The sequence below is a fragment of the Saccostrea echinata genome, unplaced genomic scaffold (genome assembly GCF_033153115.1).
Source record: "Saccostrea echinata isolate AGI-Se365-2 ecotype Australia unplaced genomic scaffold, CSIRO_AGI_Sech_v1 ptg000054l, whole genome shotgun sequence".
NCBI lineage: Eukaryota > Metazoa > Mollusca > Bivalvia > Ostreida > Ostreidae > Saccostrea > Saccostrea echinata.
The window spans coordinates 61,914,393-61,940,081 of NW_026889803.1; the positions used below are offsets into that span (position 1 = coordinate 61,914,393).

The 25,689-nt window shown below is 34.0% G+C and overlaps 1 protein-coding gene and 1 long non-coding RNA gene across 2 annotated transcripts in view; one reads left to right on the plus strand and one right to left on the minus strand.

The window, feature by feature from the left end:
- LOC133171528 (uncharacterized) overlaps window positions 1-25,689 on the minus strand; it is a 213,946-nt gene that overhangs the window by 149,673 nt on the left and 38,584 nt on the right. The window lies entirely within an intron of this gene.
- Window positions 1,532-15,821, plus strand: LOC133206020 (opsin-VA-like). Its single transcript, XM_061341925.1, has 5 exons — window positions 1,532-1,667; window positions 3,974-4,081; window positions 10,144-10,293; window positions 10,385-10,460; window positions 15,129-15,821. The coding sequence occupies exons 1-5, from the start codon at window positions 1,648-1,650 to the stop codon at window positions 15,435-15,437; spliced, it is 663 nt and encodes a 220-aa protein (XP_061197909.1). The 5' UTR covers window positions 1,532-1,647; the 3' UTR covers window positions 15,438-15,821.

The following is a 25,689-nucleotide window of genomic DNA, read 5'->3' on the forward strand; positions in this document are numbered from 1 at the left end:
CTTTTTCTGATACCTATCTTGTATTTAGAAATGAAGGCCTTGTTGATATGAGAAATTATAAGTTTCTTTCGGCTATGGGCCATTCAGTGTTGTGTCCTTTCTGACATATTTTATTTTATCAAATAAATTCTGCAATATGACTACTTTTAGTTTTAGCGGAAAAAGTGGAGGTTTTAGCGGAAAATATGTGGACATTTTAGCGGAAATTTTAATATGATGTGGATATTCATTCCTCTCTATATATATTCCTCTTCCGTTATCCAGACTGTCTCTGGTGCGCCCTGCATACAAACGGGGAGGTAGAAGAGGGATTTTGAGAAAGATAACGTTCATTATAATTTGTGAAGTTAATTTCTAAATATAATATTTTTTCACTATTTATACCTCAGCATGTCTCTGTATCAAAATTCTGTATCGAAACCCGTCACAAATGACAATCCTTCCCTTTATTCACCGGTGAAAAATATCCACTAAAAGTCCCTTGAATTCTTATGGGTTGCGATTTCTTCCGCTAAAATACCCTATAAATCTTCCGCTAAAATGTCCGTTTACACCTTTTGGAATTCTTCTAAAATGCCCATTTGATGTGGGCGCTTGAATCTCCCTCCTATATGGGTTCAGGGAGAAACCCCGGAAGCTGATAGATTTTAGACATTTACCATTTGAGTTGTATTTTTACTGATCACAATGATCTTATGGTTTTCCCTTTTGTTAAAAAAAATCACGTGTTAAATATTTGTATTTCATTGTTTTTTTTTATCGTTCTTTGAATCTATGTAAATTTAGGGTTAAGTATTTATTTAAGTACTAACGAACATGTTTTTGATGCATTTACCTTGAGATGCAGACGTCCAATCAGTGAATAAACATACATTTTTCTTTACATTCGTAAGAATTTCATTTGCAAGTACACTTCCCCTGAAGAACGAAGTTAAATAAAAAGAAAACTCTACAAACTTATTTCTAGACATTTAAGACCTATGCCGATCATTCCTTTAAAAGAAATACTTGTTTTCTTTTTTGCTAGGCTTTATTTATATTTTATTTTTTGTTGTTATTATGATTTTCCGATCCGGTGATTACGATGAAATAAAAAAAATGACATAAGAATTAAGAGGAAATGAAAAGCATTTTATAACATTCATTGTTGATAATATTGTATCACAGACCAAATAAAACTACTGTTTATCCTTGTAAAAAATTCGAGACAACAGCAGATTTAAACTCCAGAGTTTGAAATAATAATTATAAAATTGATGATAATTAAACTTAAAAGTTTGTTCCGTGTGTTCAGACTTTGGAAAAAAAAAATCTTTCTCTAAAATGATAATTACCCATCTGTTAGAATGGTATCAAATTCGTATTCACTTGGCACATTTCCTCTAGTAATATGTCTCTCGTGGGATATTACAATGAATATTGGGTTAAGCGCATAAAAATTTGAGTACTTTTAAAATAACAATATAATTTTTTATTTCTTTCAGCGGTAGTATCCTTTGTCCTGAATTTTTTCGTCATCATTGTTTGTGTACGAAAACGTAACAGTCTTGTTCCTGCCGATTACTTCATAGTGAACCTCGCTGTTAGTGATTTAATTCTCTCTGTTGTGGGGCTTCCTTTCGGAATATCCTCCTCCTTTTTTCATCGATGGAAATTTGGTACAGGAGGTAAACAATTTTATTAATTCCTTTTTATGCCCCCGTAATCGAAGATTCGGGGGCATATATTTTTTGCCCTGTCCGTCAGTCTGTCTGTTTGTCCGCAAAACATTAATCTTGCCCATAACTTTTGATTGGTTGGAATTATGGCTTTTCATATTTTACATATTTATTTCCTGTGACAAGACCTTTCTTTGGGAACCATCATATTTGACCTTGACCTTGGAGTTTGACAAAGTTTTGCAAAATTTTAATCAACTTTAACTTTGGCCATTACTTTTGAACAGTTGGAGCCAGGGCTTTCATACTTCACATGTGTAATCCTTATGCCAAATCCTTCCTTTGGATATCAACAACTTTGACCCTTTGACCTTGACCTAGGAATTTGACCTACTTTTGAAAAACTTTAACTTTGGCCATAATTTTGAAAAGTTGGTCTTGGGCTTTCATACTTTACATATGTATTCCTTTTGACAAGACCTTCCTTTGGATACCAACAACTTTGACCTTGACCTTGGAGTTTGACATACTGTTTGAAAATTTAACCTTGGCCATAACTTTTGGAACAGTTGGTGCTAGGGCGTTCATACTTGACATGTGTATTCCTTGTCACAAGACCTTCCTTTGGATACCAACAATTATAGCCCATTGACCTTGGAGTTTGACCTACTTTTAGAAAACTTTAACCGTGGTCATTACTTTCCAACAGTTGGTGCTGGGGCTTTCATACTACACATCTGTAATCCTTGTGACAAGACCTTACTTTGGATATCAACACTTTCGACCCTTTGTTCTTGGAGTTTGACCTACTTTTGAAAAAAACTTTAACCTTGGCCATAATTTTTGAACGGTTGGCACTAGGGCCTCATATTTCACATGTGTTATTCTTGCGAGAAAGCCTTTCCTTGGGCACCATTAATTCTGACCACTTGACCTTGATGTTTGACTTACTTTTGAAAAACTTTATCTTTTTCCATATCTTTTTAATGGTTGCTGCTAGGGCTTTCATATTTCACAGGTATATTCCTCGAGACAAGACCTTACTTTGGGTACCAACATATTTGATTTGCATTTGGAAAAAGTTAAATCTTCACTATAAGTTGCCATACGGGGGCATCAGTGTTTCACAAACACATTTTTTTTTAATCAAAGAGCTCGTTATATTCTCTGATTTGAACATATTTAATTGTAATTTATAATTACAAAGGGATTGAGCGCAAGTTCTGAAAACTTATTACGCCCTCTCCCTACATGTAAATTATTACACATTAAAATTGTCTCAGCTAAACATAAAGTTTTTAAAGTATACAATATTTACAAAAGTTTACAAATCAATGCATTTTGCAGATACATATATAGATAGAAATAATTTTGTACATATACTGATATATTAATTAATGCTAACAAGGAAATCTACCAGAATGTTTGATAAATGTTTGAACAAAAGAAAAGAGACGTTCATTCTCTGCAGCATTCAATGAATCTACCCCCCCCCCCACCCCCCCCACCCCACTCCCCCACCCCCCAATAATAAGACATGTGTATCTAGAATGTGGATTTGTCAAATTGTAAAAAATTTATTTAAAAATTTTTTTCTGGCTTTCACATACTTTGCACCTACAAAAAAATAATGATATCCTCTACTTTACCACACGAGCATAAAGGACTTGATATTAAATTGCATCTATAATGGTCGTTATGCAATACACAATTGTGCCGTAGTCTGGTTTGAAGAACATTTAGTCGTCTGTTACCGTAATTAAAGTGTGATTGTGGAGCAGATTTTTTAGTACTAATTTTAGATTTGAATTTTGATATTGACTGTAAATTTCCAATTTCGAGTGGAATTGAGTTCTATTCGTTAACTACAGTAGGAATAAATGTAGACTCATTACATTCTCTATATAACAATGTTAAAAGGATTGATATTTCTTATACCATTTACTGACAACTACATTTTCCACTGAAAAGATGAATTTAGAATTTTATTTACTTTTTCTATTAAAACATTTAAGGGAAAGAAATAACAGTTTCTCAAAGATAATTAAAAATTGATCACGCTGATTCATGAGAATAACAGTTACAGGACATTGTTTTCTGTTGGGAAACTATATAAAAGTTAAATTGCATTCCAAGATATTAAAGTGAGAACAAGAAAAATTGAAATTATAGACATTTGACAGTCGAGGACCTTTTAAATTTAGCCAACCCCCCCCCCCCCAAAAAAAAGAAAACAACAAAACAAAACAAAACAAAACAAAAATCAATACCCATTATTTCTTTTGTTCAACGAATGTGTCTATTGTGTATTTTAGGATGCAGTGCCTATGGGTGTCTGGGATTTTTTTGTGGGGTGGTCAGCATATCTACTCTAGCCTTGATGAGTTTCTCCAGATATATCCATGTGTGCAAATCCAGCAAATGTAAGTATACATCCATGTCTCCATAAACAGGCTTGTGGCAAATTACATTATAAAGTAATGCATTACATTACCTTTACTTCAAGAATTTGGGCATTAAATGACCATTACCATTACTTTAATTTCTTAAAGTAAAGCATTACATTACCATTACTTTAGCAAAGTAATGTATTACCATTACCTTTGGAGGTTTTTCAAAAAAAAAAAAAATACAAACTTGGCAACTATTTTCATAAACATGCATCCCACCCCTTCAAAACTAAACATGATGAATGAAATTCAAATTTAATTTCAAGTAGTTGAATTTATTACTTTGTAAATACTTTAGATATTTTTTTTTATTATTCAAATAAATTTGTTATGGTCAGCTCAAGCTTGACCAGCTCAATTAATGTTTCAGAAACAGAGTCAGAAGAAAGGGGCTGATTTTGGAGTACTTCTCCATTATTTTATTTGTTACATAACCTTAGAGGCATTATGGCAATTATCAGTTTACAATGTACATTGAATGAAATTTTGAATGTTAATGTGTCAATTCTCTTAGCATACCTTCACCTTTCTTGACGATAGTATACACAAATTATAAATCGATTCAGGGATGCTTACTAAGAAAAGAAGGCCCTTACTCTTAGTTACATAAGCATGGTACATATAATTCGTCACTGTAGTGATGTAGGTGTGTGTTACTTCATTTACGAGAGGTGTGGTTTATATGATGGTAATTGTCGACCTTAACCGACACTATGTGGGAAGTCCCGAGACTCAGCTGATATCACGGCTCTATGTAAACAAGATGGCTAGTTTCACTGTATTTTGAAGGGATTGAGAAATTAAACTGACTGATCCCTTTCATAACTTTATTTTAGAAATACCAAAAACATTTCCTTTTCTGGTGTCAAATGGGGACACAAATGGATGTGTGCTTGACGGAAAAAATTATATGTATGTCGCCGGTTTACTGTGGAATCATCATTGTTTGTGGGGGACCAATGTTTGTGGATTTTGTGGGTCACCCTTACCCCTACCCACATCCCCTGCGTTTTACGAACCTGTTTTATATTGTGCCTAGAAGAATATACTTTTAGAATTTGCCACTTTGCTATGAGACAATAGTACGTAGAATCGGTGATAACTAGGGTATGGAAGTCATTGCAGTACAACGGTAAATAAGGGGGAGAAAATGAGTAAATTATTGAATGGAAGACAAAAGAAAACAGGAAAGACAGATATTATTCATTGTATTCTTGCGGGAGAGTTGACGACATGATGACTCCTTCCCCTTGATTAATTATGGAGATTCTTTATAAAAGCAATCATAGTTTTTGTCATAACTTAATTAACAGATGATAACGTCCTTGAGAAAAGAAATCAGACGACCTTAAATGTCGACTCTGATCAAACATGTACATGCGTTTTCAGATGATGCAACATGATCTTATGAATATCTTATGAATATATATTTCTCTTTTATGGATAAAAAAACCCCCGTCCCTTGAGAATGATGAATCAAGTTTTTCCGGTAAATTTCTCATTCAAAGCAAGCTTTTAGCCCTTTATTAAGATATAAAAATCATCTGAGCTTACTGTCTGTTCTTTAATGTGTGCAAAATTTTGAAGCTAAGACGTACATCACATAGTAAATTGAGATCATTTAAGCTTCTCTAACGTCAGTTAAAATCCGGACTAGGGGCCGAATTTATTCGTTTTCTCCGATCTTTTAACAGAAATCATTTAAATTTACAATGTTATTTTATCTTCATATCATTTAATTTGGAAAAAAGTCTCAAATATCAAATACTAAAACATTCATCAATCGAATTCATCAAACCGATTTTCCCACTGGAATTCTGGACCTGTGCATGGAGTAAAATCGCCTAAGATGAATTTTAGTATCGATCGCATAAAGATCCCTCTTGTCTAAATATTTCTCCGCCTATCTCTCTCCCTATCAAAACTTCGTGAGGTTGCTTACACTGACTGTTAATGGGTGTTTAATAGTAAATTACGATGCTTCGAGGTTTTGGTTAAAAATCTTAATTACTTTCATTTTTGAAACTACGAGTCATATCTTCATTTCTGAAACCGTTGAGGTATAAAATCGCTCAAATTTGGACCAGTTCGTAATTTCAAAAGAGTTGACTTATAGGAAAGGACTTATAGGAAAGAACAATTTTCCGGAAGAAGTCACATTTCAATATCAATGTCCCCGAAATTGATTGCTTGTAATTTTAAGACTAACCTTCAAAATTGGCTTAAACAACATTTTTTCCAGTTTATTTAAGCATCGATTTTTGCATGAAATTTTGGACTAGAGGTCCTTTAGGGCAGGACTGTCCCTAATTGAATATATGATATTTTGATAGGTTGTGATCTAATGAATAATTTGTAATTCATGTAGATTTTTTACAGGCATCTCTGCCCTGGGGTGAAAATTCACAGAAATCCTTAAAAAATTAGAAAATTTGTTTTTGACAATGTGGTTCATATCTATATAAAATCAAATAAAAGTCAGGTGGGCCTTAAAGTCAATATGAGTCTTTATACCTTTTATCTTTTGGCTTTAAATTAGGAGTATTTAAAGTTAAAGAAATTCGTGACAAAAGGCTTGCAGAAAAACTAAAATTATTATCTGAATACTATATGTATTGCTGACCTTAACATTTGGACCTCAAAATCAATGTTTTTTAAGGCTATGGGGAGTTGTGATATAAAGTTTCACTGCAAAATCTAAAATAAACATTTTAAGATATAGTTTGGAAAAAAATGTTACACAGACAGAATGCAGAAATTTTTTACCTTGACCTCTGATCTTTTGATCTCAAAATTGATAGGGTTCTTTATGCCATAGGGAGTTGTATTAAATTTTATCAAAGAAAACTTAAGGTATGTCACTCGTCAGCTTTTGAGAAAAGTTTGGTCAGAACCTCTAACTTCAAAATTACTGATTACAATTCAATTCTTATGACATATTTGAATTAAAAAATGCAAATCATACAATATTAAATATAAAGACTGCTCTCAAAATTGTAGAGAAACAAGATATATGGGGGATTATTTCTTGTAGTGGAAGGATATTTAGAAGAAAACTCTTCAAATCTACACATTTCTTTGATTTAATATCTTGGAACTTTAGCCCAATATATATACTTTTTTTACTCGTTGAATTTTTTTCGTTATTATATGCTAGGAATATTAAATACAGGTTTCAATTAATATTTTCAAAACAAATTTTACACATTCACTAAACAGACTGACAAAAGAAGAATATGTATTTAAAAATGATGAATGATATTTGGTAAAATATGATTAAGGTTAACGTGATTAACCTAGAAGTTACGATTAAAGAGCAAAAAGGTCAAGTTACTGTAATAGTAAAATGCACACTGAGCCCCACTTTTCTTTGTAAGTTTGAGTCATGCTATATGGGTAGTTATCTAAAATATACTTCTCAAAAAATTCTTGATATAACTTATATCACGAATAACATACCTGAAGTCAACATCTGGAAAATGTTATTTGCAATGTATGAGTGTATGAATTTATTACCTTTGACCTTTTGACCTCAAAATCAAAAGGCGTCTTCTTTTGGCAATAAGGAGTTGTGATATATAATTTCATTGCAAATAAAAGCTTAAAGACTTTTAAAGATGTCGCCGGAAACAATAGTGTTACACACAGAGATAATGTATGAATTTATAACCTTGACCTCTGACCTTTTGACCTCAAAATCAATAGGGGTCTTCTTTAGGCCATGGGGAGTTGTGAAATTGCAATTGTAAAAGCTCAAAGGCTTCTTGAGATATCATCACGAAACGAAAGTGTAACACACAGAGAGAATTATGAATTTATGACCTTCTTTAAGCCACAGGGAGTTGTGGTATAAAGTTTCATCGCAAAAGCTCTTGAGATAACACCCGGAAACGAAAACGTAACACACAAACAGAATGTATGACCTTGACTTTTGACCTCAAAATCAATCGGGGTCTTCTTGTTGTGGTATAAAATTGCATTGCAAAAGCTTAAAGTCTTCTTAAGATAACATCCCGAAACGAAAGCCTTACCCACACAGAGAATATATGAATTTATGACCTGCCCATCCCAATCTTTTAATATCATAATAATGTTTAGAATCAGAATAACAATGAAATATGTGAATATTGTTCTGGGGCAAACTTACGCTTAGTTAATTCTATACTCAGAATTAAACACATTTTGTTCATTTTGCCCCCTTCTTGAAAATAACGGAAAATCCAAATAGTTTGTGACATCACAGAAAAAAGACTTGTCGATAATCTACTTAAAAATTATGAAATTTTTTGTTAATTAAGATTTTTTCATAAAGTATAATATACAATTGTTTACATTTTTAGATATTTTCAAAATTTGGTTTTTATGTGGGCAAAAATATGCTTTTACCGCATATAGTCCTTTGTTTTGCCAGCAGCTAGAAATGATTTTAAAAAGTTTAAATATTTTCATCTCAGAATAGAAGAGAAGTTATTTAGATACTGTGCCATGGTTTCTGTTGAACATGTTATGCCTGTATTCCTTGTATCATTTCTTTTTATTTTAAGAACTGCCTACTTGTATATTGGATTAAATGTCATAGACTGATATTTATGATGAATGACCAATGTGGGAGATGCCTGTTTCATATGAAACTTTTTGAAGCCCATTTGCAAAAAAATAAGAAATAGATACACAAATAAATGAAAATATGTATTTGTAATAACGACTTACTATTATAAAAAGACAGAGAAGATGATGCATTTAAAAAAAAGACAGTCTTTAGGAATTATCTTGGAGAAAATGAATATCGATATGTGGGCTTTTAACCCCTTGATAAAAAAACGAGGGGGATAACCCCACGTGACAATACAAGGAACACCTCAAACTGAATTCTATGTGGAAAATTTTAAACCCCATGGGATTTTGTGGGTTTTTTTCATGGGGTAATTTTAGGTACATGCATGTTTTCCCATGGATTTTTTATCTTTGCCTATTATCTCAAAAACTAGCAGAAAATGTTGCTTTTTTAAAATTTTATATATATGAATTTAGAAACAAAAACTCCACCATTTAAAAAATCCGAGGATGATAGCTTAAACGTAAAAGGGTGCGCAAGTTCGGAAAAAAATGTCTATTCCGAGGTTGTCCGTCCCGATGTTATTCCTCTTTTATCATCAAAACTACGGATTTCGGGTGTGTTTGATTGTCGTACATTTTTGCACTTTCATGAACTATCCTTGATATTTAAGAAAAGTGGGAAATCTGCAGTGTATTGATAAAAGACATTAAAACTTTAATTAAGAAAACTAGAATAGAAATGTAGGAAATAAAATCCAAAACACCAGTGTTGTTTAACTCTGTTTGCGTTTATTGATGTATAAAGTGCAAGCAAGTCAAACACATGACATATTTACGAGATTAGAAGAATGCCATTTGCATTAAATATCAAGAATTTTCATGTCCGTTCAATTTATTAATCTGAAGATATTTTTCAAATAAATAAAGAAATTAAACATTGGAAGTTCCAGGAATGCAGCTATATTTATGCAGTCTAGTTAGCTTCTGGCATCCTTGTGTGTAAGAATGAGTCTCCCTTGATGCTTTCTGTAATGATCTTTTGTAGTATAGTAAACGACATCAATTCTTCAGGACATCACCTGCTATAAACTTATATCACATTGTCTTAGCATTAAATTTTCAGTTTTTGGATGTTTTTGCAAGTTGTGCACTCTACAATGATTAGACGGAAACTTTGCGGTTACCGAAGCTAAACAAAGGCAGTCTTTCAGGCGGTCTCGATAGTTGCGAAAGGCATATTTATTGCTATATAATACCAATATGCTAAATTGCTTTCAGTGAAAAAAGGATCGTTCATGTATAGAGCTTTAAGCAGTTTCATCGCTTTCACAAATTGTTTTCTATCTCCTCCAGAAGCCAAATATTAACCCATGAATAAGCAAATATACAATTGTATGTAAAATATTAAAAAAAAAAAACTCGATTTAATAAGTAAAAAAAAAAAATAAAAAAACGTATATCATTTATTTTATTTTCAGCTTCTTCTCTCTCAAAATACACAAATTTCTTCATCATTGGAAGTTACGTGTACGCATGCCTCTGGGCATCACTTCCTTTGTTAGGATGGGGCCAATACGGAGTGGAGCCGTATGGAACTTCCTGTACGCTAAAGTGGACAGCCAACAAAGGTTTTGTGACCTTGATGTTGATTTTATGCATAGTGTTCCCAGTCATCGTAATGAAGTGCTGTTATGGAGGAGTGTACCTGTATCTTCGTAGACATTGCAGAGCATTCCGAACAGTGCGCAGCAAAACGGGAGACAACATTCGGAAAAGAGAGGAATATCTTATCAAGGTTAGTTGTTTAAGGATGTTTGTAATTGAATATATACAATCAAATGAAATTGTTTACATTTTGAAAATCCAGTGTTTTTAGCACACCTGAACAATAGGTTCAAGTAAACATTTCAGATCGAAGTTTTCCAGTGTTTGCCCGTCTGTATGTGTGTGCATATCAGACATCATCCTTTCCTATCTTTACATCTCATCTCCAGGACCAGTTAACGAATTTTGACCACACTCATTCTTTGAAGAATAGAATTCACGTTTGTTAAAAAGAGCAACCTTTAGCTGGACCTTTCTTTAGGGTATATAAGTAATAGATAATGAAAAAAAAAACAGTGAAGTCATTTAAGAATCTTCTTAAGAACCACTGGACCAGAAAGAAATAAAAAAAATCTTTAAAACTATTTTTAATTCATAGACCCTGAGATAGAGCTGTGCATAAGGGGTCAAAGTTTTACTATTATGGAAAGGAAATGAATTGAAAATTAATTTAAAAAAAGATTTAAAAATTTTGAGCTTGAAAAATGTGTTATGAAACATCTTTATGATGTTTAGATTAACACCCCCCTCCCCCAAGAAAATAGCCTAAAGAATTAAAAGTTTATTCCCCGATATTCTGAAATTAACACAAGAATTTCATGGAGTGCGACTCTCCCGAAAATTGAATCATCAGTAAACACAGTGGAAATGTGGTTGTTACCATTCTCTACTGCTATAATTTATCTAAAAACTGTAACGCATGCTTGCATTTCTTATCTTTTTTTCTGTGTAAACAGAACTCGAAAACTCATTTCCCAACATGATATACTCTAGACCAGTCTCGGACAGAATACAGAAAATTAAAATAATGATAAATAATAGAAATTTCAATCTAAAGGTTCAAATATTTCAAAAAGTAGATATAATGTTGTTAAACAAAACATATCATGAGACTAAGGCTTCGTTTAAAGCTAACTTATTTTTTCCGATGTAATTTCATAAACAACTTTTTAGCCAATTAAAAAATAAACACATATTCTGCCCGAGACGTGTACAACAAATCGTTCTTCATGTAATTTGGACTTAGATATCTGAGTTTTTATTACACTTTGGTGGTGAACTTTTATTACAGAAACAAGTGCCTGTGATTAGAGCTCCAACAGAGTGTCAGAACTATGCTATAATTTGTAACTTAGCATCATCCATATACAACTGAAATTTATTTGCTGTAGGATTCAGGATTGTTATTTAGATTCCATGACATTTTTAAAATTCACTTTGACATTTTAGACGGTTTTCTGCTGTAACTCTTGTTTGAGAAATCTTCCCAAGCACGATAATTTATAAAAGTCCTTGAGGAATATGAACTCCTTTAACATGTATAGAATCAGGGTTTTTCTTATATTTCAATTCGCTGACATAAACATTCCACAATTTGCTAAAACTCAGTACATATATGTATCTGAATTTGAAGTACTCTTCATGGAAAAATGGTTTTAAAGAAATTGGTTAATCATCCCTGGACGAATTAAAGCAAAGCATTTCTTGAATTACATAGTTTGAAGGTCAAAACATCTATCACCGACAGCAAGGAGCTCCTGGAGCGGGGGAGGGAAGAAGCGCGGGGGAATATGACAAACTGTCATCTGAAAATAAGAGGGTGTTTAGTAGCAAATCGTAATTACATTTTATTTGCAAAATGTACAGTGTAATTGGTATTCAAAAGGAAAATTAATACAACTCCTGAAAGTACGTATAATTACCGGTAAAGCAGAGAAAAGGTATGATGGGACCAGGTAAGGGAAAGGTATATTGTCGTGGCCTTTATATTGTATTGTTTTAATTTAAAAAACCCACTTAGGTTTAACAAAAGCTTAAATCATTTATTGGTAGAAAATTAGTCAGATTTTTTCACTGTTAAATATTTTTAAAAACATATTGTTATATATTGAGCATACATGATCACAATTCATAGTTAGTAACGCAAGATTTGCTTGATTTTAGGAACAGGAATAGAGTGTATAAGCTTTGAATGTCAATTTTCAATCTTATCAGCAAGGAGAAGCTACTCCTGAAAATATATATAAGTAAGAAAAAAAGTGGCCCGTGGGCCACAATACTCACCTGTGTAACTATGGAAGTTCTGTTCTTCATCAGCAGAATCTTTTTCCTGAATATTCTTATGTAAAACTTTGATCATCTTTTATGGCCCCACCCTACCCCAGGGATTCATGATTTGAACAAACTTCAAACTACTCTACCCGATGATGTTCCATTTAAATATGACTAATCAAGAATGAATTTGCTGTTGTTGAAAAGAAGACTTTTAAATTTTTTTATACCCCCGCTCCGAAGGAGAGGGGGGTATACTGTTTTACCCTTGTGTGTGTGTCTGTCTGTCTGTCCGTCTGTCTGTGTGTCTGTCTGTCTGTCTGTCCGTAACAAAATTTTCGTCACAGTTTTCTCAGCAACTACTCATTGCAGATGCTTGAAATTTTAGCACACACTTTGTTGAAGCATGCCATGTGGTGGGATTAATTTTTGTACGAATCCGGTGTCAACTTCCTGTTCAACCGTGCGTCTGTCCGTACCATGCAGAACAAATTTTGGTCGCAGTTTTCTCAGCAACTTCTAATTGCAGATGCTTGAAATTTTAGCACACTATTTGTTTAGGCCTGCAATATGGTGGGATTCATTTTTGTATGATTCTGATGTCAACTTCTTGTTCATCCTTGTGTCTGTCCATAATGAACTTGTGTACATTCACATCAAAGCGGGGGTATTACTAGTGAGCATTGGCTTACAGACTTCTTGTTTTCATATGCATTCCTATGTAAAACGTTGATTGCCAAACGTGGTCCCAACCTTTTCTCAGGGGTCATGATTTGAACAAACCTAAATCCACACTAAGTGAGGATGCTTCCTTCTATATATGACTAATCATGGCTTTGCTGTTCCGATGGAAAAGATTTTTAAACACGTCTACTATATATTCCTATGTTAAACTTTGATCCCCCATTTCTGCCCCATCCTTCACCCAGGGGTCATGATTTTAACAAATGTCAGTATACACTACCTGAAGATTATTCCATATATGTCTGATCATGGCTTTGCTGTTCTTGAAAAGAATATCAATTTTAAAGATATTTCCTAGACTTCCTATGAATAAATTTGATTCCCTATTTTGGCCCCACCCTACCCCAGGGGTCATGATTTGAACAATCTTGAAACTACACTACCTGAGGATGCTTCTATATTAATATATCTCATAATGGCTTTGCTGTTCTTGAAAAGAAGATTTTTAAAAGATTTTTCCTACATTTTCCTATGTAAAACTTTGACCCCCTAATGTGGCACCGCCCTATCCCCTGGGGGTCTTGATTTGTACGAACGTGCATCGACACTTCCTGAGGATGTTACTTCATTAATAATAAAGGTTTGCTGTTCTTCAGAAGAAGATTTTTTAAAAAGATTTTCCCTAGATAGATGTATTCCAATGTAAAACTTTGACCCCCTGTTTTGACCCCGCCATAACCCGGGGGTCATGATTTGAACAAATCTGCATTTACGTTACCTGGGGATGTTTCTACATCAATATGACTAATAATGACTTTGTTGTTCTTAAAAGATTCTTCCTACATATTTTTTTTTAAAACTTTGCTCCCCTGTTGTGGCCCTGCCCTACTCTCGGGGGTCAGGATCTGAACAAATTTGAATCTACACTATCTGAGGATGCGTCTGTATTAATAGGACTAAATTAAGTAATGGCTTTGCTGTTCTTGAGAAAAAGATTTTTAAAGATATTTCCTATACATTCCTATGTAGAACGTTGACCCCCCTATTGTGGCCATCTCATCCCCCAAGGGTCATAATATGGACAAACTTGAATCTACAATACCTGAGGATACTTCTGTATTAATATGACTAATAACGACTTTGTTGTTCTTGAGAAGAAGATTTCTTAAGAACATTTTCTGTATATTCCTTTGTTAAACTTGCCCCTTGTTGTGGGGGTCATGTTATGAACAAATTTGAATTTACACTACCTGAGGATCCTTCTGAATTAATATGACTAATAATGGCTATGCTGTTATTGAGAAGAAGATTTTTTGTTTGATAACTCCTATATATTCCTATGTAAAACGTTGACCCCCCAGTTGTGGTCCCGCCCTACCCCCTAGGGTCACGATATGAAGAAATTTGAATCTACAGTAATGAAGCATTCATATAAGTGTCAAATGTTCTGGCCCATTGGTTCTTGAGAAGAAGATTTTTAAAAGATGCTACTAAATTTTCACGAACTATTAATTATCTCCCTTTAAAGAGGATGTGGCACTTCCTGTGAACAAACTTGAATCATTTCGCCCAAGAATGCTTTGTGGCAAGTTTGTTTGAAATTGCTCCACTGGTTCTGGAGAAGAAGTTGAAAAATGTTAAAAGTTTACAGACGACACACGACAGACGGACGCCGGACACAGCTCACTTGAGCCTTCGGTTCAGGTGAGCTAAAAAGACTCGGAGTAAAAAATACATGGCATCTTTTCAGTTAAAATTTTTGTATGTTGTCCACAGGTTTAGCAATTAATAAAAAGGTTTATTTTTCGGTTTAATATGATTTTATTACGAAAGATGTGCATTTTAAAACTAATGGTTAATTTTATCATGACGCAATTAACTATTTTCCTTTATTTTGGTACAGATGGCTTTTATGATGTGTTGTGCTTTCATGTTGACATGGACGCCGTACGCTGTCGTCAGCTTTTGGGCGGCTTATGGTGAAGCAAACAGCATTCCCCTGAGACTAACACTAGCTTCAGTCCTCATAGCCAAGACCTCCACGATATGGAACCCATTAATATACTTCATACTGAACAAAAAATTCAAGCCTCACATTCGACTTTTTCTCAGAACATTTTTCAGGTACGATAACAATGCTCAACAGAGACGACAGAGAAGCCTTTGGCATTTTTGTCATAGTCGATCGTCAACTATGTCTTCATCTATTTAAAATGGATCCGGGAATCACGCATTAGCGTGTAGAAGATGGAAGCCATTTCCCGATTACTTTCGAGCTTGAAGATTATTTCATGAGAAAATTGGTCAAAAGATTCTGTGATTTAATGCTTCCTGTGAACGACCATTATATGAATGCCAAAGATACTCACGAATCCTTTTAATTAATTAACATTGTATGTTGTTTGTTTTAGTTGTCATGTGATTTTTTTTCATCTAAGTATGAAAGTGAAAATATTTTTTTTCGCCTTTAAATATACAAGTATACAACACTTGTATTTCCCCGAACCTTATATCCGTAGGGGTTCATTTAATGTCTTGCAACAAGACAATTTCATTTCACGAAAATGATTTTATTATGTTTATAAATTTTGAATCCGAAGATGAGAGTTTTAAATTTTTGCAAAAGTTTAAGCAAAATCTTACAATTTAACATAAAAAAAAATAATCCACAAAACCACATGTATATTTTTATTAACTGAAAAAGAGTTTCTTTCATTATTTTTATATATGGAATGTCCCTGAAATCGATGCAGCTATTTGTGTGCATAACTAAACAACGAATTCATGCAGAAAAGGAAATTTGTACTATATGATGTAAAAATTACCAAAGATTGTGAGAATCAATTGTCATTTACTCATCTTTTGTTGTAAATAATTTAAAAAAAAAAGTTCAGCAGAAGGTGCTTGCATATACATTGTTGAATTGTTCCTGTTTTTTACTTCAATTAAATTTTTTTTTACAAAAATATATTATTCAGTGTTTATCAATACTTGACATTTCCAACTATAACAGTTCTCAGAAGTCTGTCAAGTCGATATATCGCCTGAAAGGGCGACATCAAATTATGGAAATTTAAACATAAAGCAAAAAATCCCTTATCAAATTTATAATGTTATTTGAAAGTATCTGTCAATCAGAGTTATCACGTGATCTGGTAAAGAATTTTGTTTTAAATACAGTGAATCACATTCATTGTTACATGTAGCAAAACTTCCCATAGCTATTATTAGAAGGTGCAGGTCGATCCGAGTATTTATGTTTATAATTAGAAATACCCGCTCTATCCGCATATATCTTGACACGTGATATCAAACGAACCATAGGTAAAACTCATCACTTAAATGAAAACAAGTAAAATTGATGCAAAGCATCAAGTAGGACGCATACAGAATTAAGTCTTTCGAAAAAGTACAGTGATAAGTAAGCGTCCAAGAAAAGCGCAAAATATTTCAGACTGTCTTCAAAGCCAAAACAGCACAAATTGCAAGATTTAATAATAGAAATGGTACATGTATGTGCTTTCAGAGCATTTGTTAATTAAATCTATTCATGGATATGTTTGTTTGTTTGTTTGTTTGTTGTTTAACGTCCCTCTCGAGAATTTTTCACTCATATGGAGACGCCACCACTTGCCGATGGAGAGCTGCAAATTTTGTCCTATGCTCGGCACTTACGGCCATTGAGCAGTGAGGGGTCTTTTTCGTGCCAACACCTACTGCGACACGGGACCTCGGTTTATATGGTCTCATCCGAAGGACCGGTCTCCACGTCCCACAGTGTGATTCGAACCCGCGACGTAAGGATCAACTCCTTACCTCGCGACTCTAGAGCAGACGCTCTAACCACTGCGCCACTATTCATGGATATGAAAATGATAAATGATAAGAATGTATTGTTATATTCAGATCTTCAGAGAACAAAAAGGATAAGCTTTCCATGTGCTGATAACCCGGATCTTTGTCACGTGATGATGCCGATAAAGAAAATATTTTCGTTGTGTCATTCGTAGCTGTAGAATATTCATGACAATTTTTACAAGTTTTAACATTTTTAGCTCACCTGAGCCGAAGGCTCAAGTGAGCTTTTCTGATCACTTTTTGTCCGGCGTCCGTCTGTCTGTCTGTCTGTCTGTAAACTTTTAACATTTTCGACTTCTTCTCAAGAACCACTGGGCTAATTTCAACCAAACTTGCCACAAAGTATCCTTGGGTGAAGGGAATTCAAGTTTGTTCAAATGAAGGGCCACGCCCTCTTTCAAGGGGAGATAATAAAGAATTAGTGAAAAATTAATACCATCTTTTAAAAATCTTCTTCTCAAGAACTACCGTGCCAGGAAAGATGAAACTCATGTCAAAGCATCCTCAGGTAGTGTAGATTCAAGTTTGTTCAAATCATGACCCCCGGGGTAGGGCGGGGCCACAATGGAGGATCAAAGTTTAACATAGAAATATATAGGAAAAATCTGTAAAAATCTTCTTCTCAAGAACAGCAAAGCCATGATGACTCATATTTATATGGAAGCATCCTCAGATAGTGTAGATTCAAGTTTGTTCAAATCATGACCCCTGGGGGTAGGGCAGGGCCACAATGAAGGATCAAAGATTTACATAGAAATATATAGGAAAAATCTGTAAAAATCTTCTTCTCAAGAACAGCAAAGCCATGATGACTCATATTTATATGGAAGCATCCTCAGATAGTGTAGATTCAAGTTTGTTCAAATCATGACCCCTGGGGGTAGGGCAGGGCCACAATGGAGGATCAAAGATTTACATAGAAATATATAGGAAAAATCTTTAAAAATCTTCTTCTCAAGAACAGCAAAGCCATGATGACTCATATTTATATGGAAGCATCCTCAGATAGTGTAGATTCAAGTTTGTTCAAATCATGACCCCTGGGGGTAGGGCAGGGCCACAATGGAGGATCAAAGTTTTACATAGAAATATATAGGAAAATCTGTAAAAATCTTCTTCTCAAGAACAGCAAAGCCATGATGAGTCATATTTATATGGAAGAATCCTCAGATAGTGTATATTCAAGTTTGTTCAAATCATGACCCCTGGGGGTAGGGCAGGGCCACAATGGAGGATCAAAGTTTTACATAGAAATATATAGGAAAAATCTTTAAAAATCTTCTTCTCAAGAACAGCAAAGCCATGATGAGTCATATTTATATGGAAGCATCCTCAGAAAGTGTATATTCACGTTTGTTCAAATCATGACCCCCCGGGGTAGGGTGGGGCCACAATGGAGGATCAAAGTTTTACATAGAAATATATAGGAAAAATCTTTAAAAATCTTCTTCTCAAGAACAGCAAAGCCATGATTAGTCATATTTATATGGAAGCATCCTCAGGTAGTTAGATTCAAGTTTGTTCAAATCATGACCCCCTGGGGGTAGGGCAGGGCCACAATGGAGGATCAAAGTTTTACATAGAAATATGTAGGAAAAATCTGTAAAAATCTTCTTCTTAGGAACAGCAAAGTCCTGATTGATCATATTTATATGGAAGCATCCTCAGGTAGTGTAGATTCTATTTTGTTCAAATCATGACCCCCATGGGTAGGGTGGAGCCACAATGGAGGATCAAAGTCTTAAATAGAAATATATAGGAAAATATCTTGTTCTGAAGAACTGCAAAACCATGATTAGTCTTTTTGCTATGGAAGCATCCTGAGGTAGTGTAGATTCAAATTTGTTAAAACGATGACCCCCAGGGATAGGGTCGCGCACAATGGGGGATCAAAAATTTTACATAGGAACATGTAGGAAAATATCTTCTCAAGAACTGAAAATCATGTTTAGTCATTTTGATATGGAAGCAACCTTAGGTAGTGTAAATTCAATTTTGTTCAAATGATGACCCCCAGGGGGTAGGGTGGGGCCCAATGGGGATCAAAAGTTTTACATAAGAACATATAGAAAAAAATATTTCTTCTCAAGAACAGAAAATCTATGTTTAGTCATATTGAGATGGAAGCATCCTCAGGTAGTGTAGATTCAAGTTTGTTCAAATGATGACCCCTGGGATAGGGAGGACTCCGCTGCCACAATGGGGGATCAAATTTTTACAAAGGAATATATGGGAAAACTTTTTAAAAATATTCTCAAGTACAATAAAGCCATTTGTTATATTGACATGGAAGCATCATCAGGTAGTTTAAAATTCAAGCCCCCCTCCCCCCCCCCCCCCCAGTAATCTTTTCAATACTGAACTGATTTGTGCTTTTGCCTAGCCAATGTGCTCAGGTGAGCGATGTGGCCCATGGGCCTCTTGTTTTAATTATTACTTTTGCCACTGTAAGATTAGTATCTGGAAAATCTAACGAATTGCGTTCATATCTTACAAACTCCATCTATTGTAAAATCTTTTAATCATATCATAAAAAAAATAATATTTATCTAACAAGAAAATGAAAATAAAATTGAAAAATATAACAGCAATTATAACTTTAAAGCAAGTTTTAAAAATATTTTACTCATAATTTTTATACATTATATCATTAACGAATTATTTACCGAACTAATAAAAAGATTATTTCTCATTTCCCAATGTGCACTTTCTAACACAACCACAAATATATGTAGATCAGCCGCTGCTGCGACCGATAATAATATTAAAGGATATACTTCATCATTGTCTTTTTCTTCAAATGATTCAAAATTCAAAGGGTATAATTGTAAGACAGCAATTTATAGAAATGTTATTCTCAATTTTTCATCAAGCTTGATAAGAATGATAATAACAGTAATAAAAGGTAAAATTCCTAGATTTGCAAAGTTCCATAACAATTCTTATAAATCTTTCATAGAATATTGAAGGTATGCTCATCCAGTTAGATTGAATATTTCCTAATTATGTTAGTATATGAAATTTTGAAAATTTTGTCATGTAGGGTTTAAACCTTGTTAAAATATTTTAAATGCAAATTAAAAGTCGCCCTTCAAGGCCAAAACCTTCCCCATTTGTTTTGTACCAACACACCAGATTCAGTTCGTCGTCTACCTGGCGCAGTGGTCAGGGCATTTAGTTCTAGAGAGGTAAGGATTTGATTATTACATCATGGGTTCGAATCCAACTGCGAGGCGTGGAGATCAATCCTAGACCAAATATTCCGGTGTCTAGTAGCTGGCACGAAAAAGATCCCTCAATGCTCAGTGGCTTGGTGTAAAATATGGAGGATGGCAGCTCCAAAATGGTGTGTCAGAAAGGGCAAGGGGTGGAGCCTCTTGAGTCAGATGATGCAAGAGGTGGAGCAGCTTGTTGTAATACTAGCACTTGCTTATTAGATCTACCATCTCCAATATTCCGTGAGATTTTGTTAGAGTATCACATTATCCAAACAATTAAAAAATAATTCCTTCAATCCTTCCGACAAGGCAACCCATAGTTGATCGAGGCCAGCTTGGCCATTTCGAACCCTATTGTCTACTTAGTCCCACAGGCGTTCGATTAGAAAAAGGTGAACTTTACGGAGACCATTGAGCGGGTAAATGTAATTGCTTGCGATAAAGTCCTGACAAACCCTGGCTACATTGGGCCGGTTGTTAACATGCCGAAAAACAGGCAAACGACACGCATGAATTGGTACACCAACGTACAGTTGACAAGCTCACAACTCAAATTCACGCAATAGGTTTCTTTCAGTTTTTGGGTTAATGTATCGATTAATGGATTATGATAACCTACCTTATTAAAAGCAGTTTCAGTGGTAGTGAGGTGGCGTTTATACAGGGGTGAGGATGAAAAGCCCGATATTGTTTGGATAGCGGTTGGTTGGACCTTTCCAGGCCTTCTCTGACGACGGGTAAGACGTTTTATAGTGGAAAAATTCACAACAAACTGCAGAGCAAACTGCTTTTGCCTCTGTTCTTACTAAGACAATGCAAAAGCAAGACCCCATGGAACATCCCTCAAGCTTAATACCATAATAGCAAGAAATTCATATCGTCTGTAAACATCGTTAAACGATGTGTATACCTCAACCACATCAAGTGGTACTACGAGATGTGTTGACGGAATGTCGTCATCAATATGCACGTACTTTTGGCTTTTTTCACCTCTTTTCCTATGTGACGTAATATATTTCACGGTTGAGTAATTCTGAACACTGATTTTAGTGCACAGTAACCAAGATCCCCTCTGACCAGTTTTTGTAATTCGCATATTATATGTTGCCTTGCGTTTCTTTTTCCTTTCAGTATATACATTGTATATTTTCGCTTGAAATAAAATCTCTTTGTTCCAGAAATAAGTTTTTACTGATGTATTTTTATCCGAAACTTAACAGTATTTAAAGGAATCGTGCATCTTGATGTACAACGAAGTTTACTGAAATTAGTTCTATAGTAATCATATTCTCTTTAGAGAAGTGGAAAGGCTTTCGCCTACATCCACTTCTCTTCGCATACCTTCATGTTTTGATTCTGGAAAACGTGTAAATTTCGAACCGGTGACGGCCTACACTTCAACTGACATTTCGTCTAAAATATGTTCAAATGCACGGTAACAGACGTGTTATATTAACAATTTTAACATAAATACACACAATTGTCACAAGAAAACCAACCTTTAAATATTGTTAATCCATTTTCACAAGTTTTCCATCCCGGATTTAAATTAATGTTTATCTACTACAGCTTATTAGTAAAAATTGAAAATTGTAATTCGGATAATTTGGAAAAAATGGCGAAGACGTATTTTGATGTTCAAAAAAGGTTTTTGACAATTCACTTTTGATTTAGCATATCATTTAAAATTAATATTATTACTTATACTTATTTTTACTATTTCAATACAATTAAAATGTAAATTTGAGTTTAAAAAAATACTTCATTACTTTCTCTCTGTCAACACTAAAAATCTTTTCTTTTATTCTTAAACGATATTAACTCTACCTTTCCCGAGAAATGAAAAAAAAGATTTGAAACAAAGATCAAAAGAATTTAAACGAGACTTGAGGAAATACTGTCTCGTTAGTGTAAAGAGAGTAGACGATTTCTCTTGTTTCATTATTATTTTTTAAAAATAATATATTTCCAGTTTAATCCGAATTAGATATTTTTTAATCCTTCAAGAGTTACTTGCACGTAATTTAAATCCGGGATGGAGAACTTGTGAAAATGGATTAACAATACGTAAAGGTCAGTTTTCTTGTGACAATTGTGTGTATTTATGTTAAAATTGTTAATATAACACGTCTATTACGTACATTCAAATGTATTTTAGACGAAATGTCAGTTGAAGTGTAGGCCGTCACCGGTTCGAAATTTACACGTTTTCCAGAGTCAAAACATGAAAGCTTGCGAAGAGAAGTGGATGAAGGTGAAAACCTGTCCACTTCTCTAAAGAGAATATAGTAATCAGAACAGAGTTGTAGGAGGAGCAACTTTTCCTGAAATGATTGACAAACGAGTAGACAGTCCTACGTACGACGGACACATTAACTACTCTGTACATAAAATTTTCACAATGCAAGGGTAGTTATAGCGTTATAATGGTTTATGAATAAACTATTCTCTAACTCATCACCATAAACTACACACTAAAATTAAACTCAATATCAGCAAGCATAAAAAAGTTTGTTTTATGACCACTCGTGTTACTAATTTCAATTACTTCATTTTTATCGTAGAGACATAGATATACACTTGATCAATAATCATGATAATATGTCTTTCCTCAATTTACCAGCAGAATGGAAAGCCGCAGGGTGGGTACCCCGGCATTATCATTATTTTTTCCTATATGCATGTAATTATTTATGAAAGTCGTAAGAACGACAAAATAATCGTAAAATAATCTATTATGTCCTTCCTACGACTAAGTTTCTCATATGCACGGCAGTTTCATCTCGCAATAATGACTAATTACATGTATCTCGAACGTACAACTTTGTATCTCGATCGTAGAACGAATATTTGGCAACAATACGTTTCCGTATGACAGTCATATAAAAATTCCGACAAGGTGAGGGGTGGGGGCACCTTCTGTTAGTCAGGTGTCTGCGTTCTCAACTAGACCAGACACAGCACTCTACCTGTCAGAAAAAAGAACAAGTTATGGCCAGACAATACTCCGAAAACACAACTTAACCATTTATTTTTTTTTTACATGGAAGGACGAAGACTAGTCTTCGATTCTCTCTGAGCACGCTCCAAATTAAGAAAGGAAATGTCTGCCATTCAAGCAGAGGTTGACCTGATTACTAGAAGACAATATAATGATCTTTATTCATTATGTTTATAACATTTAACGTAAACATAACCTCCTGGAGATCTTTTTGCAACTCTCTCTCTCTCTCTCTATATATATTATATATATATATATATATATATATATATATATATATATATATATATATATATATATATATATATATATATATATATATATATATATATATATATATATATATTCACTGGCGTTATATCTGTAGTACATGCCCTAAGATTCAAATGATGTGTCAACATTTGTCATTCAAATCAAAAGATTTAACTTTATTTTCTAAAATAATTCATTATTCTCAAACTGGTATTTAAAAATTGTTAACATAAATCTAGTTATCTTTTAAATCTCGAGAGATTTTTCGTTAGATGAAATGTTTTTATTTAAAAAGCTAATTCTCTGCGTTTCATGACACTCAGGGGAAAAGTTGTTCACTTCATATTAAAGCAATATGTGACCGACTTAAAGGTTGCTTAGAACTCTTCGTACAATGGTGGTGAGAACTTTAGAGAAACATTTTGTCAGCAACATTAGAAGAAACAAATATAAACCCCTAGTGCTGGATTTTAACTTGCTCAGTTTATTAAACTTTTAAAAATGTTTACAGATACAGTAATTTTAAATTCAACAGAGGAGATTGCGATGTAGATTTAATAAAATTGGAAACTGCATGTCCTTTTTTGTCCAAATTGATTGCGCAATATGGTTCATTTCCTTGCTTTAAAAAAGAATATTTCGTTAGAAATGACTTTTATTTTGATTTTCAATTCTAATATTTCCTCCAGACATTAGAAAGATTAGATATTTTGTGATGCAATGTGTATTGAAATTTTCCAGTTTTAATCATTTCAGGATATGGTGTATTTCTTGTGTTTTTCTGTATCTGTCTAAATACTTTGATTATTATAATAATCGAAAATCGCTGAAAGTAGCAGTTTACAAAAAAAAAAAGACATTTAAAAAATATAAGTGTTGACACTCGCCATTTTGGATTGTTGGGGATGCCTCGGTTCATACTTGATTTTAATCGAAATCTACAGAATTCCTGCCAGTGTCGGGTGAGTTCTAGCTTTGAAAATGAATAACTTCCTACGATCGTCTGTTGATTTGCACATCACGTACAAAACACGCTGTGAATCAAATCGAAAGCAACGGATATGATGAATTCTAACTAGGAAAAATACGATGGCCGATATCAGCCATGTCATTCTACAGTCAAATTAAGTGTAGAATGTCATTGCTATGTACAGTTTGCTTTGTCAGGTTATTCATTGTTGGAGTAAAGTGTACAATGTGTACACCAAGATTTCAACACTGTCACGGCACTCACATTGCTCGGAAGATGTGAAATGTATACACGTGTTATTAATTGACGGTTTACTCTTATCTGCAATTAAAATTTTTCAAAAACAAAAATAAATCCCTTCACCTGGAAACAGCAGTAGGGACATAAAGTATGGTCAAGGAGGCAATAAAGTTTTTTAACATTTAAGGTCATTAGCTTTCAATGAATATTTTTAGTATAAATTGAAAGTAAAAATTTTCGTTCAGAAAAAAAAAGTTTGGGGAGGGGGGCTGCGCCGACCCCCCCCCCCCCCCCCCCACCACCACCACCCCACCCCCCCCCCCCAAATTATACATGTATATTCCCTATTGTTATGTTCACCTGAGTGGAAAATGTTCCATCAGTGTTTATACTTCAAGTTGTTGTTCTTTTTCACCTCTGCATCCATCAGAAATAAATTTGATAAGATTAAAAGACTGCAAGAGAGGCATTGTATCACATCTGTTGAAAAATGGGATTCGATCTGGCGTGAAAGGAGAGGCTGATGTGTTCAGTGAAACAGACCTAATATGCAAGCGCGTGGGACTCTTTACTATTGAGGAAGCATTTACGGTATGTCCCTATCCAGGGTTTGACATAAACTTTTATGAGTACTAGACCAGTCGGGTTAATTCCCATAATTTTTACTAGCCCTGACCGTAAAAGCACTAGCCCTGACCAAACCTGCATTTTTTTTTTTCTTAAAATTGCTAATTTTTAATGAGGTAATTTTGAAATTGTTTCAAACTAGCCAGTTGAGTCGCGTTTATCAAGACATGCGAGTATTGTAAGCTTTAAAGATCATTCAACGAACTTTAATAATTTTTTTATCCTAAATATTAATAAATTAATTGCAGAATATATTTTTTCAGTAACTATTTATTCCATATTGATACTGAGGGACGCT

Excerpts from the sequence above, each read along its gene's own strand:
- LOC133206020 (XM_061341925.1), top strand. The coding sequence starts at position 1,648 with ATGGAAATTTGGTACAGGAG. Across the intron at positions 4,082-10,143 it reads TGTGTGCAAATCCAGCAAAT|CTTCTTCTCTCTCAAAATAC; the intron begins GTAAGTATACAT and ends TTTTATTTTCAG. Across the intron at positions 10,461-15,128 it reads GAGAGGAATATCTTATCAAG|ATGGCTTTTATGATGTGTTG; the intron begins GTTAGTTGTTTA and ends ATTTTGGTACAG.